Source organism: Coloeus monedula (assembly GCF_965178545.1).
Source record: "Coloeus monedula genome assembly, chromosome: 1".
NCBI classification, from domain to species: domain Eukaryota; kingdom Metazoa; phylum Chordata; class Aves; order Passeriformes; family Corvidae; genus Coloeus; species Coloeus monedula.
Genome location: NC_138781.1, coordinates 50,152,604 through 50,175,473, shown reverse-complemented (window position 1 = coordinate 50,175,473; position 22,870 = coordinate 50,152,604). Strand labels below are relative to the sequence as shown.

At 38.5% G+C, this 22,870-nt stretch overlaps 1 protein-coding gene across 4 annotated transcripts in view; it reads right to left on the bottom strand.

The window, feature by feature from the left end:
- Nucleotides 1–22,870, bottom strand: part of CLASP2 (cytoplasmic linker associated protein 2) — a 150,934-nt gene that overhangs the window by 91,944 nt on the left and 36,120 nt on the right. For all 4 annotated transcript variants that reach the window (XM_082297500.1, XM_082297502.1, XM_082297501.1 and 1 more), the window contains exons 7-8: nucleotides 21,266–21,336; nucleotides 1,045–1,191 (exon numbers count right to left, since the gene is read on the bottom strand). In XM_082297500.1, coding sequence (XP_082153626.1) covers nucleotides 1,045–1,191; nucleotides 21,266–21,336 — 218 coding nt within the window. The remainder of the gene's footprint in view (nucleotides 1–1,044; nucleotides 1,192–21,265; nucleotides 21,337–22,870) is intronic.

Sequence of the window (22,870 nt, the reverse complement as noted above, 5' to 3'; positions counted from 1 at the left end):
ATCAATTCTCAGTTACACTATGACAGTGTTGATCCAGCCCTATGGAAATCTTTTCAATTTATTAGGAATTCTTAAGATCACAACTGAAAACAAATAAATTGTCACAACATTAACTATATCTTAGCAATGTGCAAATATTTAAGCCAGCTTGTTTGCCATGTGTATCTTCTTCCAAATTTTATACTTGCTTTGCAGATCACAAATGGGAATATTACATGAATAGGAACATGAAAAAATCATTTACTCTTACAAAAACCCCTTACTAAAAGAACCACTTATTCATAAAAACCTTGTACCTGATGTATGGTGTATTTCCACAGAATTATATATTTTTTCTGAATGTGTAAATGAACCATCAAAAAAGCAGCCACTTCTTTAGCAATAAACAGGTGCTTTTGTTAGACTACCCCCGCCCTAAAAAAATGCGGATTTCCCTGTTCTAAGATCATAATTACTAAGCACTCCTCATTATGCTGCTTTGAAGTTATACCATGCAAAAAAATCCTGGCGAGGGTTTTGCCCCTCATTTTTTATCTTTCACAACCAATTTCATAATACTGACAGTTAAAGGAATAATAACTAAAGTCATCCAGATGTAATATACACCTCTGTTGAGGGCTCTGGGTGATGGCTAATCCTTTCTAGCATGTGAAACAGTGCAGACCTTCAGTAAAATTTCATCTACACAGACCTACTACAGAATTTCACAGGATATTTATATATACAATAAGTGCACTGTGGATTCCAGCAGAGAGACCTCTCTATACATATATATTCATTTTACCAACATAAATGCTATCTCCAGATGTTAATTTTATTTATAATATGAAAGACCTTTATAAGCTCAGTGTACACTCACAAAGACAGACATGCACACACCTTTACAGATGAATAATTACATAAAACAGGGTCCCTTACTGTTCTCAGCTCTGCAAAAATACTGCAGTCATGAATTAAACATCACCTTCCAAAGTTCTCTGTTTTGTGCCTGCTCTGGCAAGGTTTCTGGGAACACTGATTAGAATCTGAATAGCTTTACATTACCTCCAACCTTAGGCCCACCAGCTGATCCTGGCTTTCTTGCACTGTTTGAAGGATTTCCTGGCTTTTTAGGTGCCGGTACCTTGAAGGCTGAAGCAGCTGATGATGGCCTATTTCCATCCACTGACTCTTCATCATCAAAGCTTTTGTCTAGAAAAAGATATATTAAATAAAAATACAGCCATTAGAACGGGTGTATTTTCATTTCCTAATCAACTATTTTGCTTCACATTTCACAGAAATTCACAAAATGCATACATAAAACCAAGTATTTATCACTTTGTCCTGTCTCTGACCTAGGAGTAAAATGACAACGGGAGATAAACAGCATTTTCTGCATCTCAAGTTTTTATAAAATATTATTTTACCTTCATAATTAAACACAGTAAAACTGAGCATAAAAATGAATCCTACACATCACATCCATTCCCACAAAGGAAAAATATCTCTGCACAGACTGAATTTTTTAATAATTTCTTAATATTTTCCCAAAAGGAAAGCCCTTAATACAATTTTTATCATTCCAGTCTACCGAAGAAAAATGCTTCTCCTTTTCCTTCTTTCACTCATGCATGCATTTTCTGCTACACATCCTCCCACAATGTGTCTAACTAGCACTCCCTGTCTCCTTCCTTCCACCCAGATTTTTCAACTTACAATCACAGATCCTCTTGCAGATCAGTCGCCTCATTCCTCTGATAGCTCTTCAATCCCCTCACCCTAGGACGGACCCAGCACCTCACATGGCCACATGCAGTAAATTCTTGATACTAATCAAAGATTCCATCAAAATCTGCTCGCAAACACCCTAGATCCACCACCACTGAGATTTGTGCCGGCATCTTTCTCTCCCTTCCCTGCACTAGGTGCTGCACAACCAATGAGCTGCAAGGTGACATCATCTTCTGGGAGCCAACGCCAGAGGAAAAGGTGAAAATTCTCCATGCAAATAAATTCATTCCCACACACAGTATTTGCCACTATTCCAATCCTTCGTTAAGAAAATTAGACAGGCAGACAATATTCCAGGGCTTGCACTCCTCTTTCCTGTAATTTCAGGTTTGTGTATTTTTAATCATGAAAGAAATTCATCTCTAGTGACTAAATAGTCTCAATTCAAAATATTGTGCCTTAGAAGAACCCCAGCATGTTCCAACAGGAGAACATAATGTTTTCTCCACCCACTTAGGGAAGAAGGATTTATCTATAAGCTTGAGCACAGAAAACATACCAGACTATGGTTCCTATAATAAATAAAATGGGCGAGGCTGACACAGCTGCACTACAGTAATGAAAGACCAATTTAGCATATTACCTGCACTAAAACCTGCCATTTGTAAAAAAAAAAAAAAAAAAAAAAAAATTAATTGCAAAGCTTCATCATCTCTGGAATGGTTAACTGTTCACCCTTCGCTTACTCAGAACTTGCTCCCAGTGAAATGTCAACTATATTTAACAATGTAGCCTCCCAGAGGAAAGAAGCTTGCACTAAAGGGTATAAGCAAGGTTTTGTCCAGCAGCGTTTGCAGCACCATCAAACGTCAGAGTCAGAACACCCTGCATTTAAGGTGTCCAAGATCACTGCTGCTATAGTAAGTACATTTTTCTAGCATTTGCCAAAAGCTGTTTTGCACCAATGAATCTCCATGATCAAAGAAACAAACCATCACAAGAAAAATACAGATGCATATTAAAATTTTTCAATAATATTATTTCCTCCTCTCCTATAAACACTGATTTTTAAGAGAATCTTGCCAAGAGTAATTGTTTGGATCTGTAAACTCTCCGAATCAGAGGAAAAGGCATCAGCCTTCCCCCTCACTGGCCTGTGTGCTGCCATGGAAACAGCACTCCCGCTCAGCATACGGGCTGAGCCAGAATACATTTTGATTCCTGATGCTTTTACTCTCAGTATCTTAAATAGAACCAGACATCAAGATTTCGAGCAAGGAAGGCCACCAATACAAAGGCCAGATTAAGTGAAACGATCTAAACACTGTAACAGAAGGCTAAATGGCAAGGGTTAATATCTAGGATACCTGCAACATTACAGGTAATTTTAGAATAGCATTAGAAATATCTTGCACATTTTTGAACAGCATGAACAGATCAACACTGACACGTGAGTATGGAATCATGAAAACAGACTAAAAGGGAAAACACGCTTTTCAAATAAAAAAGGTTTTGTTGCTGCACTCGCAAATCTGATGAAGAAACAGGCAAGACTTTCATGCTACTACCCAACAGCTCTACAATGCAGCACTGATATGCAAATATTGCATAAGCCTTTGAAACAATAAAGTTATTTGCAATACAATCTTAAAAACAGAAAGTGAGCATTTGCTCATTTATGCAAAATCTCCTAACCAAGAAAAACCTAAACAACCCCAAACAACTGTGTACTTTGGGAACCAGTGACTCAGATAAATTAATTTTATTTTTACCCAACAATTCAACATGAAGGAGTATTAAAGACAGAGAACTGTACAAGTTATTGCTCAACCCGCAAATGTGCAAATAGAATTTCAGAAAAAAATGCAAAGGCAAATGTTTCGACCTACTGACACATTGTGCATATTAGAGGATATATTAAATAATGTTCTTGGTAAAACTGTCAAATTACTTTGTCTAGTTAAAGAATATTTTTTCAAACATTTAAAACATTGTTAACACTGAATTAAAAATCTACACCATGAAATAGTTTTACACAGTTTTTCAGTCCACATGAAACCTATCTTTTTAAAATAAATGCCTTTTTCTCTTGAGGTACACAGAACTGATTGTAAGCACTGATACATGGGTGTTCTTAACCAGACTTTTCATGGTTTATGTTAAAATAAATTAAAAACTGAGGTACAGTTACTTGAAGTGTTCCAAAATAACAGCACAGTACCATAAGCATGTAAAATTAATGGCTGAAAAGGATCTGTTTTAATTCTATTAAGGCTAAAGTGATAATAATGCAGCTGAGCCTCTTTTGTTCTGGATTTGTGTTTTACATAAACATAAGCAGGAAAATTTCATTCGGTCTTTTAAAGAAACCAGAGGTTTTCCTGACCCTTTTAGGCCTTTACACATTTATTTCCCTAGGATTTAACATCAAAATTCCAAGTGATCTTTAGGGACTTTCCATTTTCAGAAATATGCTTCACACTGTGAAGATCTGAAACCTGAAGTCTGTATTTATAGCACTTCATGAAAACAGAGCATTATATTTGCCTCCCCTACAATGTGCCTTCCATGTGCTCTCACTCATCTGCAATGATCCACTTATTTGTAGCTCCTGCAAAAGCATTTCCATGTACTTCAGCATGGAGAAGCCCAGCTCGAGTTGTAACTGCTGCTCCCCAGGGCATAATCAAGGAGCAGTTCTGCTCAATCTGGCTTTACTATGTGCCTTTGGGTGGCCAAAGGACCAGGGATGGAGCTCCTGACAGCCGACACCCAGAGCACGGGGATGGCTGAATTTCAGTATCAAACTGTGCCTCTAATGTTAGTTTTATGCAGTCTACAAACAAAATGTATTTCTACAACAAAAGTAATAAAAGCCTAAATGGAATTGGTATTTCAAAACAAAGCCATCTATCTGATGGATGCAAACTCTGAAATGGCTGGATAATTTTCATTCTAGGTAATTTTAACACTTTCAGAGTATCAGATTTTACATACGCAAATACACTTGACAGCTAAGAAAGCATTATCTAAAGAGTGTTTTAAACCAAAGCTCCAAGGTACTAAAAACAAGAAGTCATATGAATTGCTAGCAACACCCAGACCATCTTAAAGGAAAAACACAATAAAGACACTGAGCCTCAGTTAAATCTCACAACACTGTTATTGTACTTGATAGGTACTATTTTAAACCATAGTGGATAAGGAGTTTTGGAGGTAAGCACACCATACAGAGAAGAGGCTGGAATCTAGTACTGCCAAAAGCCCCTGAAGAAACCCAATGAGCAACAAATGCTCTCAACTCTAGTACAAGTTCTCTTCCAGATGAACAACTTCAAAACAGGGGAAGAAAAAAATTCAAGAAAAGGTTGTTTTTATCTTCAGAAAGCTAGGCACTCAAGATTCAACATGTGAGCACTAGAAGTTTTCTCTTCTAATGCAGGGCAGAGACCTGCACCATAGAGCATGTTCTGCAGGTACAATGCAGCAAGTCAACTGCTACCAATGAACTGCTGTGCATTTCTATGAAACATTTAAAGAGTTGTCTAAGAAATCTTTCCAGTTAAAGACCCTTCCAAACCAACCTGCAGGACACATCAGAACCCAAAGTCTACCACACTTTCAGAACTTATGATTTACCGAAGTTTTTTGAAGATGAAATCCAGGCAGACAGACCAAAACTTGAACTATCACAGCGGATTAAATACTAGAATTCTTAAGAAACAAACGATGCCATTTGAACTAAAAATAAACAAAATATGTGCTATCTTCCTGCCTTGTAGCATTACTCTTGGGGGCCAGATCACAAACACGTAGTGCATGTTTTCTGAAGTATTCAGAGAGATCAAAGCATAAAAATTTATAATGAAACTTGATATTCAAAGAACATTCTAGTACTCCCAATATTTTAAACTTCAAAACAATCTGTTTACTGTGATTTGCCTACAGAGCAGTAAAGGTAATTACAGATGTATCCAGTGACAAGGAGAATCTAGAGAGAAATCTAAAGCTTTTCATATCCAGAGAGAAAAAGTATTTTTTTTCCAAAGATGATTAAATTCGAATACAGTTATTGTTACTGCAACTGAAGCCTCTACCTTAGCTGGTTTGAAGATACATGTGACATTCTGGTATCTAACTGTAAGTCATAGTCAATAACAGAAAAATGAAACATAGTATCACCTACACAGCAGTTAAGTACAAGATTTATATTCTACTTGTGCTACTCAGCAGCAGGAAATCAGAAGTTAACTGACTTAAAGCAGATCCCCAAGTGACACCCTAAGGGTGAAAAACCTGCATCCCCTGCAGCAATACTTAACTAAAGCTGGCAATAAAGGCAAATCTTGATACTGTTTTGAGTAGCAACTTCTTACATATCTAACACAACTAGGTTTGTAAATACCAACCTGCAGTATTTTACTGTAGATGAACATAGTCAGACCAGAAAACACAGTACATTTAATATTTACATACTTAATAAAACTGCTTTTAAACTGACTTAAGTTCAAAACATTTGTATCAATTTTGCTTCAATAACTGATAATGATAAGCTTTGCTAACAAATACTAAGTGTTTTTTAACTACTGTTAACACTTCCTCCTTTATACCACAAAATATTTATGAGGACGACTGCAAAATCCTGCCTAAGCAAAAAAAACCCCAAGTAGATGAACTCTTTACATTTTACAAGGCACTCCCCCATTCTGTGCCTACCAAGACACTGACTGCCTGTCTCCCTTCAGGGACTTACATAGACTGCATCAATTACTTGGAACATCTGGGACGGGATCATTACCTCAATTCCAGATGAACTGGTGCGGCCTACAACAATTTCTGTCCAAGCATGAAAATGAAGCCGCAAGCACTACACATGCATCAAATTAGTTGATTCTTCTAATCCATACTTCAAGCCAATGCCCCACATCATCTAGTGAGAACTTTATCCCATACACATCAGGCATTCCATCCAGCCCAAATCTGTTTGTCCAGACACAAAGGATAGGATTCATTTGCCTAAGCACATTCATCTAAAACCAGTTTAGAGTCCTGGGCATCCTGTCTGGCAGCCAGCTGACATTCCAGAAGGCCACAGATCTCTGGTGGGTCTTGTGTCACGCCTGTTCGCTCCGCGTGGCTACTGTGGATACTGCAAGGCACCTCGAGTGGCACAAGACACCTATGGCTGGACAGATGAATCGCACCTAAGAAGCTTCAGATCTACCATAAAGGCATCATTCCTTGGCATTCTCCCTGAGCTACAGCAGGTCTCAGGATCCTAAACCATTAGGAGACAAATTCTCATTCCCAAACAAAAGCCTGCTTCCCACAAAGATGGAGCATGGCTCTTCAAGAGACAATAGCTGGAGGCACAGAAACGAGGCCACTTACTGATGGATTTAACTTCAAGTCGTGTTACCTCCTTTGCTCTCTTTGCCTTCCTCAAGGAAGCAATTGTACTTGGTACAACGACTCAGTGCTGGCAAATGGTTCTCTTCTGTGCAATATATGCTGATGCTCATCAGCAAAATCTCCAGCTCCTACCAAAAGAGACTCCTTTTTCCATAATAACCTTACAGGGGATGGATGAGATAAAAAATACCAATGAGAAGAGTGGTTAAAGAACAACAAAACTTGGTTCAAAAATCTCCCAGCGTTCTTAAGCCAAACATATTCCTTCACATGCTATTTTTTCAGGCAGTTCCTGGGAACACAGGGAACTAGTGTCTTCAAAAGAAAAAGAATCAAAAAGGCAGCAAGTAAGGGGAACAAGAGTCAGTAACAGGAATAAGGCAAATATTTATCAGTTAAATTTTGCTGTTGGTCTGATCTCAAATTTTAATAAAGATCCCCTAACTTTTCAACAAGTGAAGCAGAATACAGCTCTCCTACATTCCATCAACCAGCTACAGCACTGGAAGAGGCTCACACCCGCTTTTGGGTTTTGTTGTGGTGTATGTGTTTGGTCTTTTTTAAAACATGACTCTCAATGAATAGGACAAAAGAAAACAAGGAAAATGAGAAAGAAGACACTAGACCTGACAGACATCTAAAAAAAGAATTATTTAGGAGTGGCAATGGCACATGCCACAATAACCATCCACATTTAATACAGGCCTATTCTAATGACATTAGTAGTTTATCCATTCTACTCCATAGTTTCATGAAGGACTATGTTCAAAAAAGATTAATTCAGAAAAAATGTAACGTATCCCCAGTATTATTTTCCTAACCTCAAAGAAAAGCTAGTCTTACAGTTTATCTGTCTGGCTGAAAGACAAGATTTAACTACAGGTTTCAAATAAAGCTGCAGTAAGCTCAAATAAGCAACTGAGCTAATTTTGCTCCCAAGTAAAGCTTCATTCCCATTTCTACCTCTAGAGTATCTTCTGTAAACCATGTAATTTTCTAATTTTTACCTACTGAAGTTAAACAGTTTCTGCAAATCTTGCCCTATTATATATTTTTACAGCACCTGTAAAATTATTTCCATAGCCCACGTTTGAATTAATTAATAAATCATTTAGTCCTTTCTAAATTCCTTCAATTGGACTTTCCTTTGTTATACATGTGTAACATTTCCCAAATGTTACTCCCAGCAAACTTACTGAAAACTGAAGATGCAGTCAATATCACTGTACTTTAAAAATCGTCCATTTCACTTTATTTACATCTTTCCTGAGGCATGTTCAATAGCCTTCTGAATCAACACCTAATAGCCTATAACCTATTAGTAAATGAAGTACCATTTTCTCAGTAAAACGGGAAGAGAAAGGTAATGAGGTTCTCCAGAATTCATGACAAGGCAACACCTAAAACAGGATTCAAGACTAAACAGCAAGGCTTAAGATAGAACTACGTAATGGTATTGTTCTTCAACATCTGTACTACGCTATTGCTCCAGGCCAAGCTATTTGGACCACACTGCACTATGTCCAGTGCTGAAATGTTAACAAATCAAGTACCTTTTGGGCAGGGGGAAGGAAAAAAGGTGTAGAAAGGGCACAGGCTTACCTTGCATAAGAAATCAAAGACTGACAGTCTTTGACATTTTAAACACACAGGTTGACTCACTAGCTGTAACACAAAAACTGATGGGATACTCCTCTATTTTAGCACAAAGTAAAACATGCCTACCACAGTGCAAATGTTTTGCTCTCTTATGAAATATTAGAATTAAAGCTGAAAAAGGCAGTAACTTCTGAGGCACTCAAGATTTCTGCTAAATGAGTGAGTGGTCCCTCTGAGAGTTTCCCCACCCAGACACTGATTAAAATGAAAGCAGGTAATTCACTTAAAACAGTGATAAAAAAAGAAAGAAAAAGCTCTACGAGAATTTTTACTCCATGCTTGGTTAATTTTTGTGAGCCACTTTACACATAAAAGACTCCTAATTTCTATCAAAAGTGATGGTTTATTTAACTGTTGTATCTTGTCTGAATTCAAACCTCATTTGTGGCCAAACCCTTCATTCTGCTGCTTCAGTTGCCCTCTAAAAAAGCTGCCACTTCAGGTATCTCCTTTAAGTATAAACTCCATTATTTGCATTTAAAATATTCTGTAATCCAACAGCCAGTCTTTGCTCAGTAGGCCTGGTTTAATTACTGTCTTCATTATCTCAGCTCCAGATGTAATTTTATTTCTTTCTTCAAAAATTCCTTTTGCTTATACATCAAGTACCTAACTCTCAATAGCACCAGCATCATCTTCGGTGAATCTAATGGCCTATTTTAAAACCAGTATATTTATCACAAACCCACATTTTATCTAGAAACCACTGTCCATAAACTGCAATAATATGACTAGCATTATTGATGTATTTAAGTTCAGAAAAGTATAAAAAAGGACCATCATATCTATCTGCAGCTCAGTCAAACAACTGATACCCATTGAGGAATGGTTTCATTCATGACATTGCCAGTACTTAATTCGGTCACACAGAAGCACCTGAGTTTAATGATTTGAATTTTCAAACTATCCATTACAACACAGCAAGGGTAAGAGAGGCACTCAGAAGTACCATGTTCATTCATCTTTAACATATATCACAAGTATATGTGATAGTGAAGGGGCATTGGATATATATAATATCAATGAGAAGTTTTACAAACAGGGAGTTTAAATTCTTGCTCCTAGTGATTTACTGTTAGAGGGTGACAGTGACAAATATAATTCTACCATCAGAGAGACCACGACAGCAGCTAATATTTGCATTAGTTTTTAGTGTGGCCAATTTCTGCATATTCAACTCAATTTGCCTGTTGAAAATGTACAACGGCAAGGCAGATTGACAAATTAAACATAGATCCTAGAAGCAGAAAGTGTAATACAAGCACATAGCAGACAAAATGTTAAGAGATTTATTTTTCTGAATTTTAGATCCATGTAGTTTAGGAATTAAAAGTTAATATCTGCACATGAACACATGCACACCACAGCACAGACGAAAGGGGTTGCTAATGGCCTTTCAGCTCACTGATCTCTGCCTCACACAGTCAGAAGCGGAGATTAAGAAAATATGGCACATTACCTCTATTTTACTCTCAATGCTGCAACTTCACTTGTGGGTAATAAAACAGGTGGTTTTAAGAGGCCCAACTCTCCTCAAAATCGACTTAACATAGAATCATAGAACAGTGTGGGTTTTTAGGGACCTTAAACATTATCGAGTTCCAACCCTCCTGCCATGGGCAGGGACACCTTTCACTAGACCAGGTTGCTCAGAGCTCCAGCCCGGCAGTGAACTCCTCTAGGGACAGGGCAGTCACAACTTCTCTGGGCAGTCTGCTCCAGTGCCTCACCAGCTCAAGTGAATTTTAGTCTAAATATACCCGTTTTCAGCTTAAAGCCATTCCGCCTTGTCCTGTCAGTCCATGGCCTTGTAAAAAGTCCCTCTCCAGCTTTCCTGTAGGTCCCCTTTAAGTACAGGAAGGTGCTGTATGGTCTCCCTGGAGCCTCCTCCGCTCAGGGCTGAACAATCCCAATTCTCTCAGCCTGTCTTCACAGGAGAAGTGCCCCAGCCCTCTGATCATCTTTGTGGCCTCCTGTGGATTCACTCAACAGGTCATCCCCCTTGCCCTGCTTGCCACACTGCTTTTGATGCAGCCCAGGACAGAACTGGGGTTTTGGGCTGCAAGCCCACACTGCGAGGTCATGTCCAGCCTCTCATCCACCAGCAACCCAGAAGCTAAAAAACTCACAGCAGATCTGGAAAATCTGAAGTGCTTGGTCTATGGCTAAGCAGTTTTAGTAGCTGCCATTTCTCTAATTTTGTGAGAACATGATCCAACCCCAAAATAATACACAGAGACTGTTTCTCGCAGTGTTTCTAATGAGTTTCTCAACAACGCAAAGAAATTTTAAACAAAAACAATCTAAACAGAAATACTTTTGACCTTTAAGTTCAATAGCAAACCTCACACTGCGTAAGTTGGACTTTTATCAGGTCAACACACAAAACAACACATAATGATAAAAGGATTTTTTGTCAAATAGGAATCTAGTCATGTTTACTGCTTAGGCAATCATGGAACACCATGGAGCTCTTGACTCTGATGAAAGCAAAAATATCTAATCTGAAGAAAGTACAGTTCTTCTGCAGGCTGTTAAGAGCTTTGTTCTGCATCTTCAGCCCTTCTGCTCACCTTTGCTCAGGCTCCAACTATCCACCTTTGAGGGCTTTTAAGCGTTTCTCAGTTGAACAGAAAAATTTTCACATCAATTAAATATACATGAAGCAGTACCAGAGAAATCCTGTTACCATGAAAATTTTGTCACCTACACTCCATATAGCTGGGAAACTCCTGTGAGTTTTAAATTGCAGTTACTTCTTATAAGAGGCTACATACACAGCTCGTTTTCAAAAGGTTCTTATTATGTATCGATTGCTCTTTTCAACTGTTGCTGTGAAAGTGTATTTTGATGAAGGAGCTGGGCAAAAAAAGCAGACACAAAATCCAAAACACAAGTCTTTAAAACTAAGATGCTTTTATAAATACAATATACAGAATGGAATTTCTGATTCAGGTCAATACTACAGGAGACCCTTCACCTCTGAAGGCATTTCAGACACTGAAATGATCCAAATGTAGCTTACTTGCTCATCAGTATTTACTACAGGAAAACTTTATTAAAAATAACACGTAACAGTAAGGAAATACTCCTCATACTTCATAGATAACAAAGATGAAAATAAACCCTGCAAGGCAAATATCCAATCAGTCAAGTGGAAGATTCTTGCAACATCTATCAAAGGAAACCCTTAGTAGGCTTTAAATTTCTCCTGTGGCTCTTCACAATTCTAATGTGTCTTTTTTTTTTCCTTTTTCAAAGTGTACCTTTAAAAAATAATAATAACTATCCCCCCCCCCCCAAACAACTAAAAAACATGTAATATTACCAACAGTCTGGAATAATCAAAACCATGCAGACAGAATGGAAAACACCAAAGTAATTTTTATTTTGTAACTTGTTCTTAAAAACTAATAAAAACTGACTCCAGCACTCCAGACAACCAACACTTTTGGATGAAAGATTAAACGTATCTGGAAATCTTTTTTGTGAACTCATGTTTCATGTTTAATGAAAACAACAACCACCACCAACCACAAAATTCCTTGACACTTTGAAAATGTCATTTAGAAACAGAAGACAAATCTTACTTGTAGTTATTACCCTAGAACATATTAAAAATTCAGGTGCATGTATCACTCCAGAAGCTATGCTGGTTTTGAGAAAACAACTGTTTTATGTCATGTGTTTGCAGCTTTGTTTTTTAAATAAAAAATGCTCTGAGTTGCACAGTTCTTCCCTGAATTATTTTTTTCTATTCACATCAGTCTTGACCCCTGTTATATTCATCCGTTCTCTTAGTAGAAACTGTCTTTCCATATAGCCCTTGGCGTGTTTACACATTCCCTCCCTCTCCCACTCAGCTGCTTCACTGTCCCACTGTTCTTTTACTGCTGTTAGCAACAGTACTTGCACTTTATAGACAAAACACAACTCAGAATCTATGTTAATCACTGGGAGTAGAATATGACCTTACTGTGAAAAGAAGCTTTGCACTGGTTTGGTTCCAAACAGCAATCAAATTCCAGCTCATGGTATCTGTCCTTCCTCCCTCAGGCACAGCAAGTAAAGCCATTTCCCAAAGCAGCGTGCCCACCAACTGCTAATAACGGAAGGGGAGTGGTGGGGACCAATTACAGGAAAAGGAGCCAGTGCAGGTGCAGTCAGAATGTTTAAAAAAACACAGGCCCAAACAAGAACAGAAAAGGGAGCAAGTGATACGCTTCTATCCCACACAAAAACTTCTGCTACTATTTATATTCCCACACCCAGGAGACAGCTCTGAATGGTACAAAGCACCACAGTTACAGCCTGACCAATTTCTAGGCCAGTGTAGCAATTACTTTATTATCATTATTCACAGGACTCTGTTGGTTTAAAAAGTCTCCTACCAGAGGATAACAAAAATCAGAAATAGACCTCAGAAATCCACATGCACTAAAATAACATATATATTTTAAATCAAGCTAATGTCTCAAACATCACTGTAGTTTCTGTATCTTTAATATGTCCAATCCCTTCCTCAGTCAAAAGTAAAATATTAAAGCGGTACAGCACCCACACTTCACAGAAACTACTTAATCAGATTAAAGACTTAGGAAGACAGCCTTCCCTCAGAAGAACATCAGGGAATGGAAGATAATTGTTCTTATGCTTTAGGACCATGCATATATTAATCAAGTATTTTGAAAGAAGACAAAACGTAAAATTTGATATGCATATGCAGTAAGATAGAAGGATAATTTCTATTCATAAACCAGTCACATATGCTTTATCATCTAAAATCTGACAAGTGCTTAAAGTCATGAAACATTGTATGCCATTTACATAAAAATATACTAATAAATAAAGAAGTGCTTATTCATTATATGATACAAAACAGTATACTTAGTATACACTAATGCAACAAATGTGCGCACCAAATATGTCCTCTTACAAAGCTGATTATATGCTTTTAGATAGGCCTCAAATACCTTGTATCTGGTACTGCAATATGTTTAGTACATCTTAAGAAAACCTATGTCTAATCTTCCCTTTAAGGCCATTCGTACTTTTAGGCAGATAGTTTTGTCCTTATCCTAATTACTTTGTTCAGCTGGGATCAAGGCAGTCCCTTACCTACAAAACAACAAGGTAACGTAGCACAGACTGACAACAAGGTGAGGAAACACCAGTGGAAGCTGCTGAATTACAACGCGCTGCTGGAGAGAATGCGCAACGCGATGTGCGCACGGCAATTCCGCTCGCCACCTCCTCGGCAGCCTAATCTGGTTACCAACGGATAATGGCAGAAATGCATTATCCTCTCCAAAGAACAAGGAGACCAGAGCGAGGAACAGCTCCTGGCTGGTTTTCCTCAGCAGCCTCCGAACACAACTTGCAGGGCAAACACAGACCTCCAGCCACACAGGTACGTGAAATGCCTTTCAGACTGAGGCAGCGCATGCTCTCCCACTGGCACGCACTCAGTACAGTAGAAGTTACGGTCCATTTGTTTGCTGGGCCGCAAGCACAGGATTATTTTTCTTCCCCCTCTAATTCTTCCAACAATAGCTTGGAGAGCTTGAGACAGTTAACATGGGGGCAAACAGAAAATCTGGTTCTTCCCTTTAATCTTCACTTGAGAAATCAGATTAAGATTCAACTGTTAAGCACCACGTTTTATTTACATTTCTGCTTGTGCTCAAGAAAACTGGGAAAAAAAAATAATCCAAAAGGTTCCAAGAAGCCAGTGTCTTGCATTCAAGATAAAATCAACATTACCACTTCTAGATGGCATTTCCAAACATACTCTGCAACTGTGTAGCACATCTAGGCTGATTAAGTGAGCAAACCAAATAAGACAAGTAAAAAAAAAATCTGGTCTCTGGAGTATCTGCACAATGCCTTCAGCCTAGTCTCACAAAGATTAAGTTAAACATACATATGGGCCACAACAAAATGACATTTTGCCAAGAAAAGACATTTCTCAAAGGCTGCAGAATCACTAACCTTAAAACATTTTCTTCTATGCCTTATATATTAGGATATACAGAATATTTGCAAAACAAAAGACCGCAGCAAAAACCATCATTAAATTTAGAAAAAAAGATCAAGATGTTTTCTTAATAGTAACTACAGTTTTGTTTTCCCTTGCAGTTTCATAACAACATTAGAAGACTGAATTCCTTGTAAATGTGGTAAGCAGTAGTTTTAAGAGACCAACAGCTATATAATCATCCTACACACTGTTAATTGTATCTGGCATTATTGCTCAAAGCTCCTACACGGAATGTCAGCTGACTGCCTGAACAGTACTTTGGTCTTAGTGCCTTTGTTAATGACGAATTAAATTATACAGAAGAGAGCTCCACAACCACCCTCACTTTATAAACCTCGACCATTACAGAACGACAAAAATCCTACGGCTTTGCCTAGAGAATGCAGTTGTTTCTTAACATGCTACAACTTGCATTCTTAATCTGCAAGTTACCACAATTCATGTTTACACCATGGAGAACTGTGTTGCTTCACAGGAAGGAAACAAAGACGAAGAAAAACATTTCCAAAAAAAAAAAATCTCAGCAAGAGTGAGCTTGGTACAGATTCAGTTCTACAAAGACCATGACTTCCCTTGCACCTTGCAAATGACAAACAAACATCAGAGAACTGCCCAAATTTTTTTAGACTGTGCACTCCAGACATAATTTCACTGCTCTGGTCATGCTCATTATTTCTTTCAGTCTCTAACATATGAAAGAACTAAGTGAAAAACAAACATTTCAGGTCGCCTCAAGAAAGGGTCTCTCTCAGGACTCTTTACAACTACTGTTTTAGCAAATTCAGATAAAAGATTTAATCTGATCTGGTCTTTATGCGAATCTGCATATGTAGTCACTTGTAAAAGCACAGCCATCCTACCTCATCCCTAAACTTGCTGCAAGTCCAGTGAACGCGTCTCAAGTCTCTCTAAAAATAATAACGCATATATAGAAAGTCATCATGGTACTAAGCTCAGAGAACCTGGCTGACACACAAACCCAAGAGGTGCGATAAAGATAAAACATATGTCTAGTTTTTAACGAAAACACAACCATATAGTCTGTATTGCTTTACTGACCTACTTTCCATTGGTTTGTGTAACAATACACTGTGCACTGAAGGAAACGTAGTAACATCCCATGTCTTTATTAAATATACATCCCCAGCTCTAGCAGCAAGGCTCTTCTTTTATAGCTATGCTGAATGAGTATGAATTTCTTCACAAAACACGGCAGGTTTACATCCGCTTGTTCACAAAGCAGTATAGTAAATTCTGCCTTATCTTGCAGAGGTGGCCAACACAAGTAACACCGAGGCGAGAGGGGTAAACACAACGCCAACATAAAAATGCACTGCAGAACTCGCCAGAGTAGTAAATAATTGAGATCACAGGCCATCCCAGAAACCCAGGCACGGTTAAAATCCCAAGAAGGGCTGGAGTTGCCACGCACGGCGCCCCGGTACCCTCCGGCTGCTGCACGTAGCATCCATCGCCCAGCGCCCGGCTCGGGCGGAAGCCAAGCCCGTCAGCCCAAGACGCCAACCTGCCGTGCCAACCTCCCCGGCCCCCCGGGCTGCAGAGAGCGCCCCGCAGCTCCGTCCCCAAGGGCACGGCGGTCCCCACTCACCGTCCCCCACAGTCATCATGCCCGGCGGTGCCGCGGGAGGGCGGGCGCGGCGGGTCCCGGCCGGATCCCCGCCGGATTCCTGCCGGCTCCCTGCCGCTACAGCCGCCGCCTCGCTTCAAAATAGCAGTCCCGCCTCGCAAGGGAACCCTCCGCGCCGGCCCGGCCCCGGCCCGGCCCCCTGGGCGCTCCGCCCCCGCCGTCATGTGCCCGGCGGGTCCCCCCGCCGCCCGGCAGCGCCCGGGAAGCGCCCGCCCCGGCGGAGCCCCCGCGATGGGCTGACATCCCACACCGCCGGCGGGAGTTTCGCCCCCCAGCACCACGAAAAATGAAGCGGGAGGAGAAGAAGGAGGCCTGGTTAAGGAAGAGCACTCCACAGAACAGAGGTCAACCAAAACGTAACACAAAATAAAACAGTAAAGCCACAGGAAGTAGGAAAGGGCTTTGTTGAAGAAAGGTGCTGCCTCTTTTAGTGAGTTTTCGGAAGACTTGTTTGGAACCCCCCCCCCACCCCCCGCAACTTTAAAGAGAAACAGCTTCCAAAGCATGCGTGCAACACATGCTGGAGAGCAGGAATGACGACAGCCTACCCAGAGCCTGAGCTGCTGCTCAGAGTTTGTACCCGAATCTACTTTTTAGGTGCCACGCTGAGGGCAGAGAGTGCAATCCAACAATGATAAAAAAAAAAAAAAAGAGTAGCAAGTAAGTTGTACCAATTTACTTAGTCTTGCCAATGGAAAAGTTTAAAACTCAGGCAGACTAGCACATGCTGTTGCACAGTGCATGAGAACCACGCATATGCAAGGAGCCAGACACAGTTCCCTGTAGTAATAATCAAAAAACTCATGCAAATTCCTTAAAAACCTGTCAAAGCATCAGTCTGCTGAGGCCCTTTTCTTCCAAATGGGCTTGAACTGATCAGTACACTTCATCTGTCAGTAAATTTTCCTATTTAAAATGATAAACCATCAGGAAGAGCAGCTGAAATTGAAAATGATGCAGCTGCATTTTGACCACTTGCATTGAGCAAACCAAAGAAATACATGCAGCTCAAAACCTCTATAAAATAATCGTAGCAGCTATCAGCAGTATTCCCAAATGATATATATTCATGTTGTGCCGCACTGGTGAGCTCTATTAGAGTATGTCGTCACTGTCTCCATAGTAACTGTATTTCCAAATAGAAAACAGCAAAGGGAAATAAAAACAATAGTGTAATGTGGAAAAACAGATACACACTTGTGCTATGGATTTTTATTTGCCCCCTTTTTTTTTTTTCCCCAGGAGAACATGTATTTCAACGGCATCTTTATCATCCATAACACAGCTCCCCTACACCACGATACTAACATCACATATCCTACCTGTCATATTTTGTGTTTGTAAAGCCAGTCCTTTGAGCCATTAAACATTAAAATGGAAAAACTGCACGGGTTGAATAGAGATGTACAATTTATCTTCAGCTCATTCTGCTGAGTGCAGCAGAGAGCTCCGTATTAATAGTTTCCCTACTTTGGTTTTAATTCCCTGTCTCAATAATGACACTACTATCTGATACAGAAGTCTGCTTGAATTCTCTTAGAGAAAACAGTATTTACAAATCTCAGGCAGCAGAAACAAGTGCTTTTGTAGTGCTGAGATTGGCTGCCAGTTCTGTTTCCATAGAAATGAACATTCACTTGCTGAAAAATGGGGGGTGCTCTAAAGAATCTTCTCCAGTTTGGAAGGCTACATATAGTTCTGGTGGAGTGAAAGGGCAGCAGCACACATAAAATATTGCTTAACAGGCAAACATCCCGATCTGATTCTTTTAATATGCATCATTATGAATGTAAACAAATCCCAAGGTTTGCATAGCAGCTCATACATTCACATAATTCACATTAAAGAAATTATCTCTGATTTTACTATACACATCTGAGAGTAAAGGAAGATGGGTGGAAAATAATTATTAAAAAAAAAAATCAAAGGTCAGCTGGAGAGGCAAGCTAGCAGTGGGATATTATTTAAGGCTGTAAGCCACTCTCATCAAGCAAAAGCACTAAGATTCTTGTCCAGTTCCCTTGTTAGACATGGTACCTCTGCATGTGCTGGCTCTTGAAACTCCGTGTTACATCCTACCCCAATTACTCCATCCATAAGTGTTTGAATATGCTTTCCACCTTGTCTTGGATCTGTCAGCCTCTAATGGTAACTTGTTCTTCTCCTCCTCATTACCATTCCATCACAGATCAGACTCAATAAAGGAAAGAAGTAACACAAGACTAAAGGGACTGTTCTCGCTAGATCCCCTCTAGTACACTAAAAGGATAAGATATTAAATCCACCAGTGTGCTAAGACTGCAGGAAGGAGACCTTTTCCTGTACTACCTATATTTCTCCCACATACCTAAGCATACCAACACAGCGTTTTTTAAAACTCTCAAGTGTTAAATCATGTTAGTACAAACATATTTTTTTAAATATGTATTTGTTTTGATTATCAATATACTACGGAAAACATTTTTGCCTTCAGGTTGTTTGAAGCTGCAGGCTTTGACTCTTTATTCTTTTTCTTATTCCTAAGTACATGCTGGATAAAAAGACCAAACAACTGACGTTAGTATTATTTGATGAGAAAATCCTAAGTCACATCTCTGGATTCTCAGAAACTAGGTCAACACACCAAATATTCACTACCACAGCAGTATCACTCAGGACTATGACGAAGATGACATCTTCCAAGGTTGTATTAGCAAGCTCTTCCCTATCCATCACAAACTGAACAGGACCCCCATCAGTAGAGTCAACCAACTTGGGACAGTACCTCCACCTGGCAAAAAACCATTCCTTTTGCTGTTAAGAAGGCCCACTATGGAGTTTAATTATATTAAAGCCAGTTGAAGAGTTTTTGCCCTTTTCACCCCCCCCCACCTCCTCCCACTTCGGAAAGATAACCCTACTCCCCCACTACCATCCCAAACCCTACAACAAAATATCCAAAGCACAAAAAAAATCCTCAACACTGTAACAGATGTATTTAGCCACTAAAATTTGGCCTTTATCCAGAGATGTTTGATAAAGCTCCCGAATGAAAAGTTGGAAACAAGGCTACAGGAATTCAACAGTAACTTTAAATCTACACGTGCAAGCAGTAAATACAAATTGTCCTTCAGAGAATAAGGAAGCACAAAGCCAAGATAAAGCACTAACAATGGAAGAATACCTTTTCAATAACATTAAAAAACTGCCTAGATGGAAGCAACAGATGAACAAGGTTCAAAGCAAAAATACTGAAACCAACGTATTAAGAGAGATTCTGTCATTTACAGTACCAAAACAGAATTATAGTAACTTTTGCATAGAAATTGCCACCTACAAGATGAAATACATGGTTTATGCCGTCATAGATCAGCATTAACATCTGTGTTTTACCCATGAGATAAAAACGGCTTCAAAATAAACTTTGTTAACTCTTTCAAACAGAGACGAAAAGGACAGAAGTGCTATCTTAACTAGTCAAGCAAGGTGGTATATCTATTTTCATATATTTAAATTTTTCCATATATTCCCCTGTGTGACTTTCTCTGTTCTCCTGAGAACTACCAACAGAAAAAATATACATGTAAAATGCATCTCTGAATCTCTCAAACCAATGAAACCAACACAGCTGTATTAACTTTAAATGCAAAAGATAATGGTTTACCCTTTCATAACGAGTAAATTTACAAACAAAAGGAACATAAAACATTTTATGTAAAACACTTTTCCCCAAATTAGAATGCTTTCCATTTTTTAAAAAAATATAAATTTTTACAAATAAATTTTTAAGTGTTCAAGAATAGCAACGTTTAATTTCAAAGCAAAATGTAGCATAGAAACTCTTACTACCTCAAAGATAATGTTATAAAAACACTTTCCTTTGAACCTACAGTCACTTCTGTTTTCCCAACAACAACAAAAGGGTGAGAAAATTAAAAATGAAAAACATGTATTTGAGTACATTGAGGAATTATACACATTCCTCAAAATATTTCTACTCTTGAATAGTTACACTTCTTAGATACAGCAGACCATAATCAACATAGCTACTTTGAAAGACAAATTAACATGAGGAAACTCTTCCCGATAAAACAAGATCCACTGATTCCTTGCAGAAGACAATGAAGCTTCCAAAACCAACTGTGCTAAAGCCACTGCCACAGCACCTCCTTTGTTTTGCTGTTACATAACATTTCTTTCATAATTTACAGTTTTAAATTAAATTTTCATACTAAAAAATACTGTAGCAAAAAAGCAGTAGGAAGCAACAGGGATCCTCTGTGTAACAGGTTCTCTTTTCTTGAAATACACCAAAAATAAGGAGCTCAAGCTCAATGAAGTCTTAACATCAACATTTAAGTGTCTTTGAATCCTGCAGTCTCCTTTTTCTATAATTTAAAACTCAATGTATTAATCATGATGCATCATTTTAACAGAACATATCAAACACACCCATCACTAAAGTACATTTTTCTCTTACTAACATACTAAGATAGGATAAAGGTTCATTTGATCTTTGTTCCCATGCATCAACACTCTGCAGCATTGTTCTATCCTATACTGAACACATCTGTAACTCTTTAAATATTCACTGCTTGTTTCCATGCAGTTTCAACACCTTTTCCAACTGTATTCTGACCACAGTCCAGCAAATATTTCCAGTAAAGAGTACAAGCGTGTTTCACCAAGTGTCTCATTTTCTTAGCATTTACGTGTTTCTATTCATCCATCTCACACTGATAATGCTAGTATTTAAATATTTATTTTTTTATTAATCTAAAGCGGATTATAAATATATGATCTTTCATACTCACCACTGACGCTACTTAAAATCATATTGTCAGAGTTTCTTATTTCATCAAATTTTGCAAAGATTGTTTGCAACCTATAAAGAACAAAAACAACAAAGTAGTTTTACATCTCTGAAATCCCACTGGCTACTGGTAAAAACAGAAATCAGTTTATTAGCATATATGAAGCTGCAATGCAGAATATACAAGGGATTAAAGGTATGAAGAAACAATTCCTAAAGGATTCCTCTTTAGCTGAGCATCTTCACAGAAATGCATAGAAAACTAAGTCAACTTGTTATTAGCATGATTAAAAATAACATTCTAAAGTTCAGCTTCAGTAATAGCATATATTGGGTGTATATACAATATATACATATTTATTCCTACTCAACAACAAAAGGTTACAGTTTGAACTATGCAATGTTCATTTAGAAGAAAAAGAAGGATTACTGTTTAATTTGTTCTCAGACAATTATTAATTTTCCTCAAAGATTTTTTTCCACAAAATTTCCTCAGTTTGGTTATGAAAAGAGCTTTGTGGTAGTTAGCACTTGCACAGGGAAAAAAAAAAAAACCCAAACAACAAAACTTTCTTCTAAACTTAAGATACACTAAACACTTAAACGTGTCCAACCCACATACTGATTTTAACTGTCACAGTAGAGAATACACTGTGAATGCTTTGCTACATTTAAACAGCAAACAGACAAACAAAACTCCAAACAAACCGAACCAAAAAATTCCACAATTCTTGCTTTGCAATCTAGTCTCACAAGGCAAAAAATGGTGTTCAAGCAATAAAGTTGGCAAAACACTTCAACAGCCCTTTCTCATCACTTCTGCAGAAAATTCAATAAAAGCAGCGGAAGTATCTCCCAGAAAAACATAACCCATGCATTAGCAATGGAGTTGTACTGACATAATACATTGTTCAGCTGCAAACAATTGAGAACATTTTCTTGCATTTCTCCAAAGACTTCTCTGCTTTTTAGACTACTTGGAATATGGTAATATATAACATGCACATGGGATTTTTAGCTCCAGGACTATCAGGACTGAATCCTGATTTTAAATGAACAAAGTTATAAACTACAAATCACATGACAGTCTGCAGGTCTCTGAACAGGCACAGTTCAGTTACATCAGAAGAACTAGGGATTATACTACCCAATTCAAAATTTGCTAACAATTTGCACTGAAAGACTGCCTTTACAACTCACAATCCAAACTATTTTATGACAAACCAAAAAAAAATGGGCAAGAACTACGCCTGGGTATGAAAATTCTCACAAGGAGAAAAGTCAAGGACACACAAAGATTTCACTTCAACATTTCGTTATGCACACACCACTTTTACTCAATGATCCATGTAGAGAGGCTGTGCACTTTCACTGCATAGTCTACATTCTCTGAGATTCCATGTCCCTTTCACTAACAATGAAGAATGGGATAAAATAATGAAATACAGACAGACAACAGTATAGAAAGTTTGAGCCTTCCCCCACTCCCATTCCAAAAATTTAGGACTCTCACTATGCATTACTTTTACTTTCCAAACACTTCAAAGCAATCTGCTACTGAGCAAATCTGTCCTGGACTTAGCCAGCCCACAACAAGAACTATATG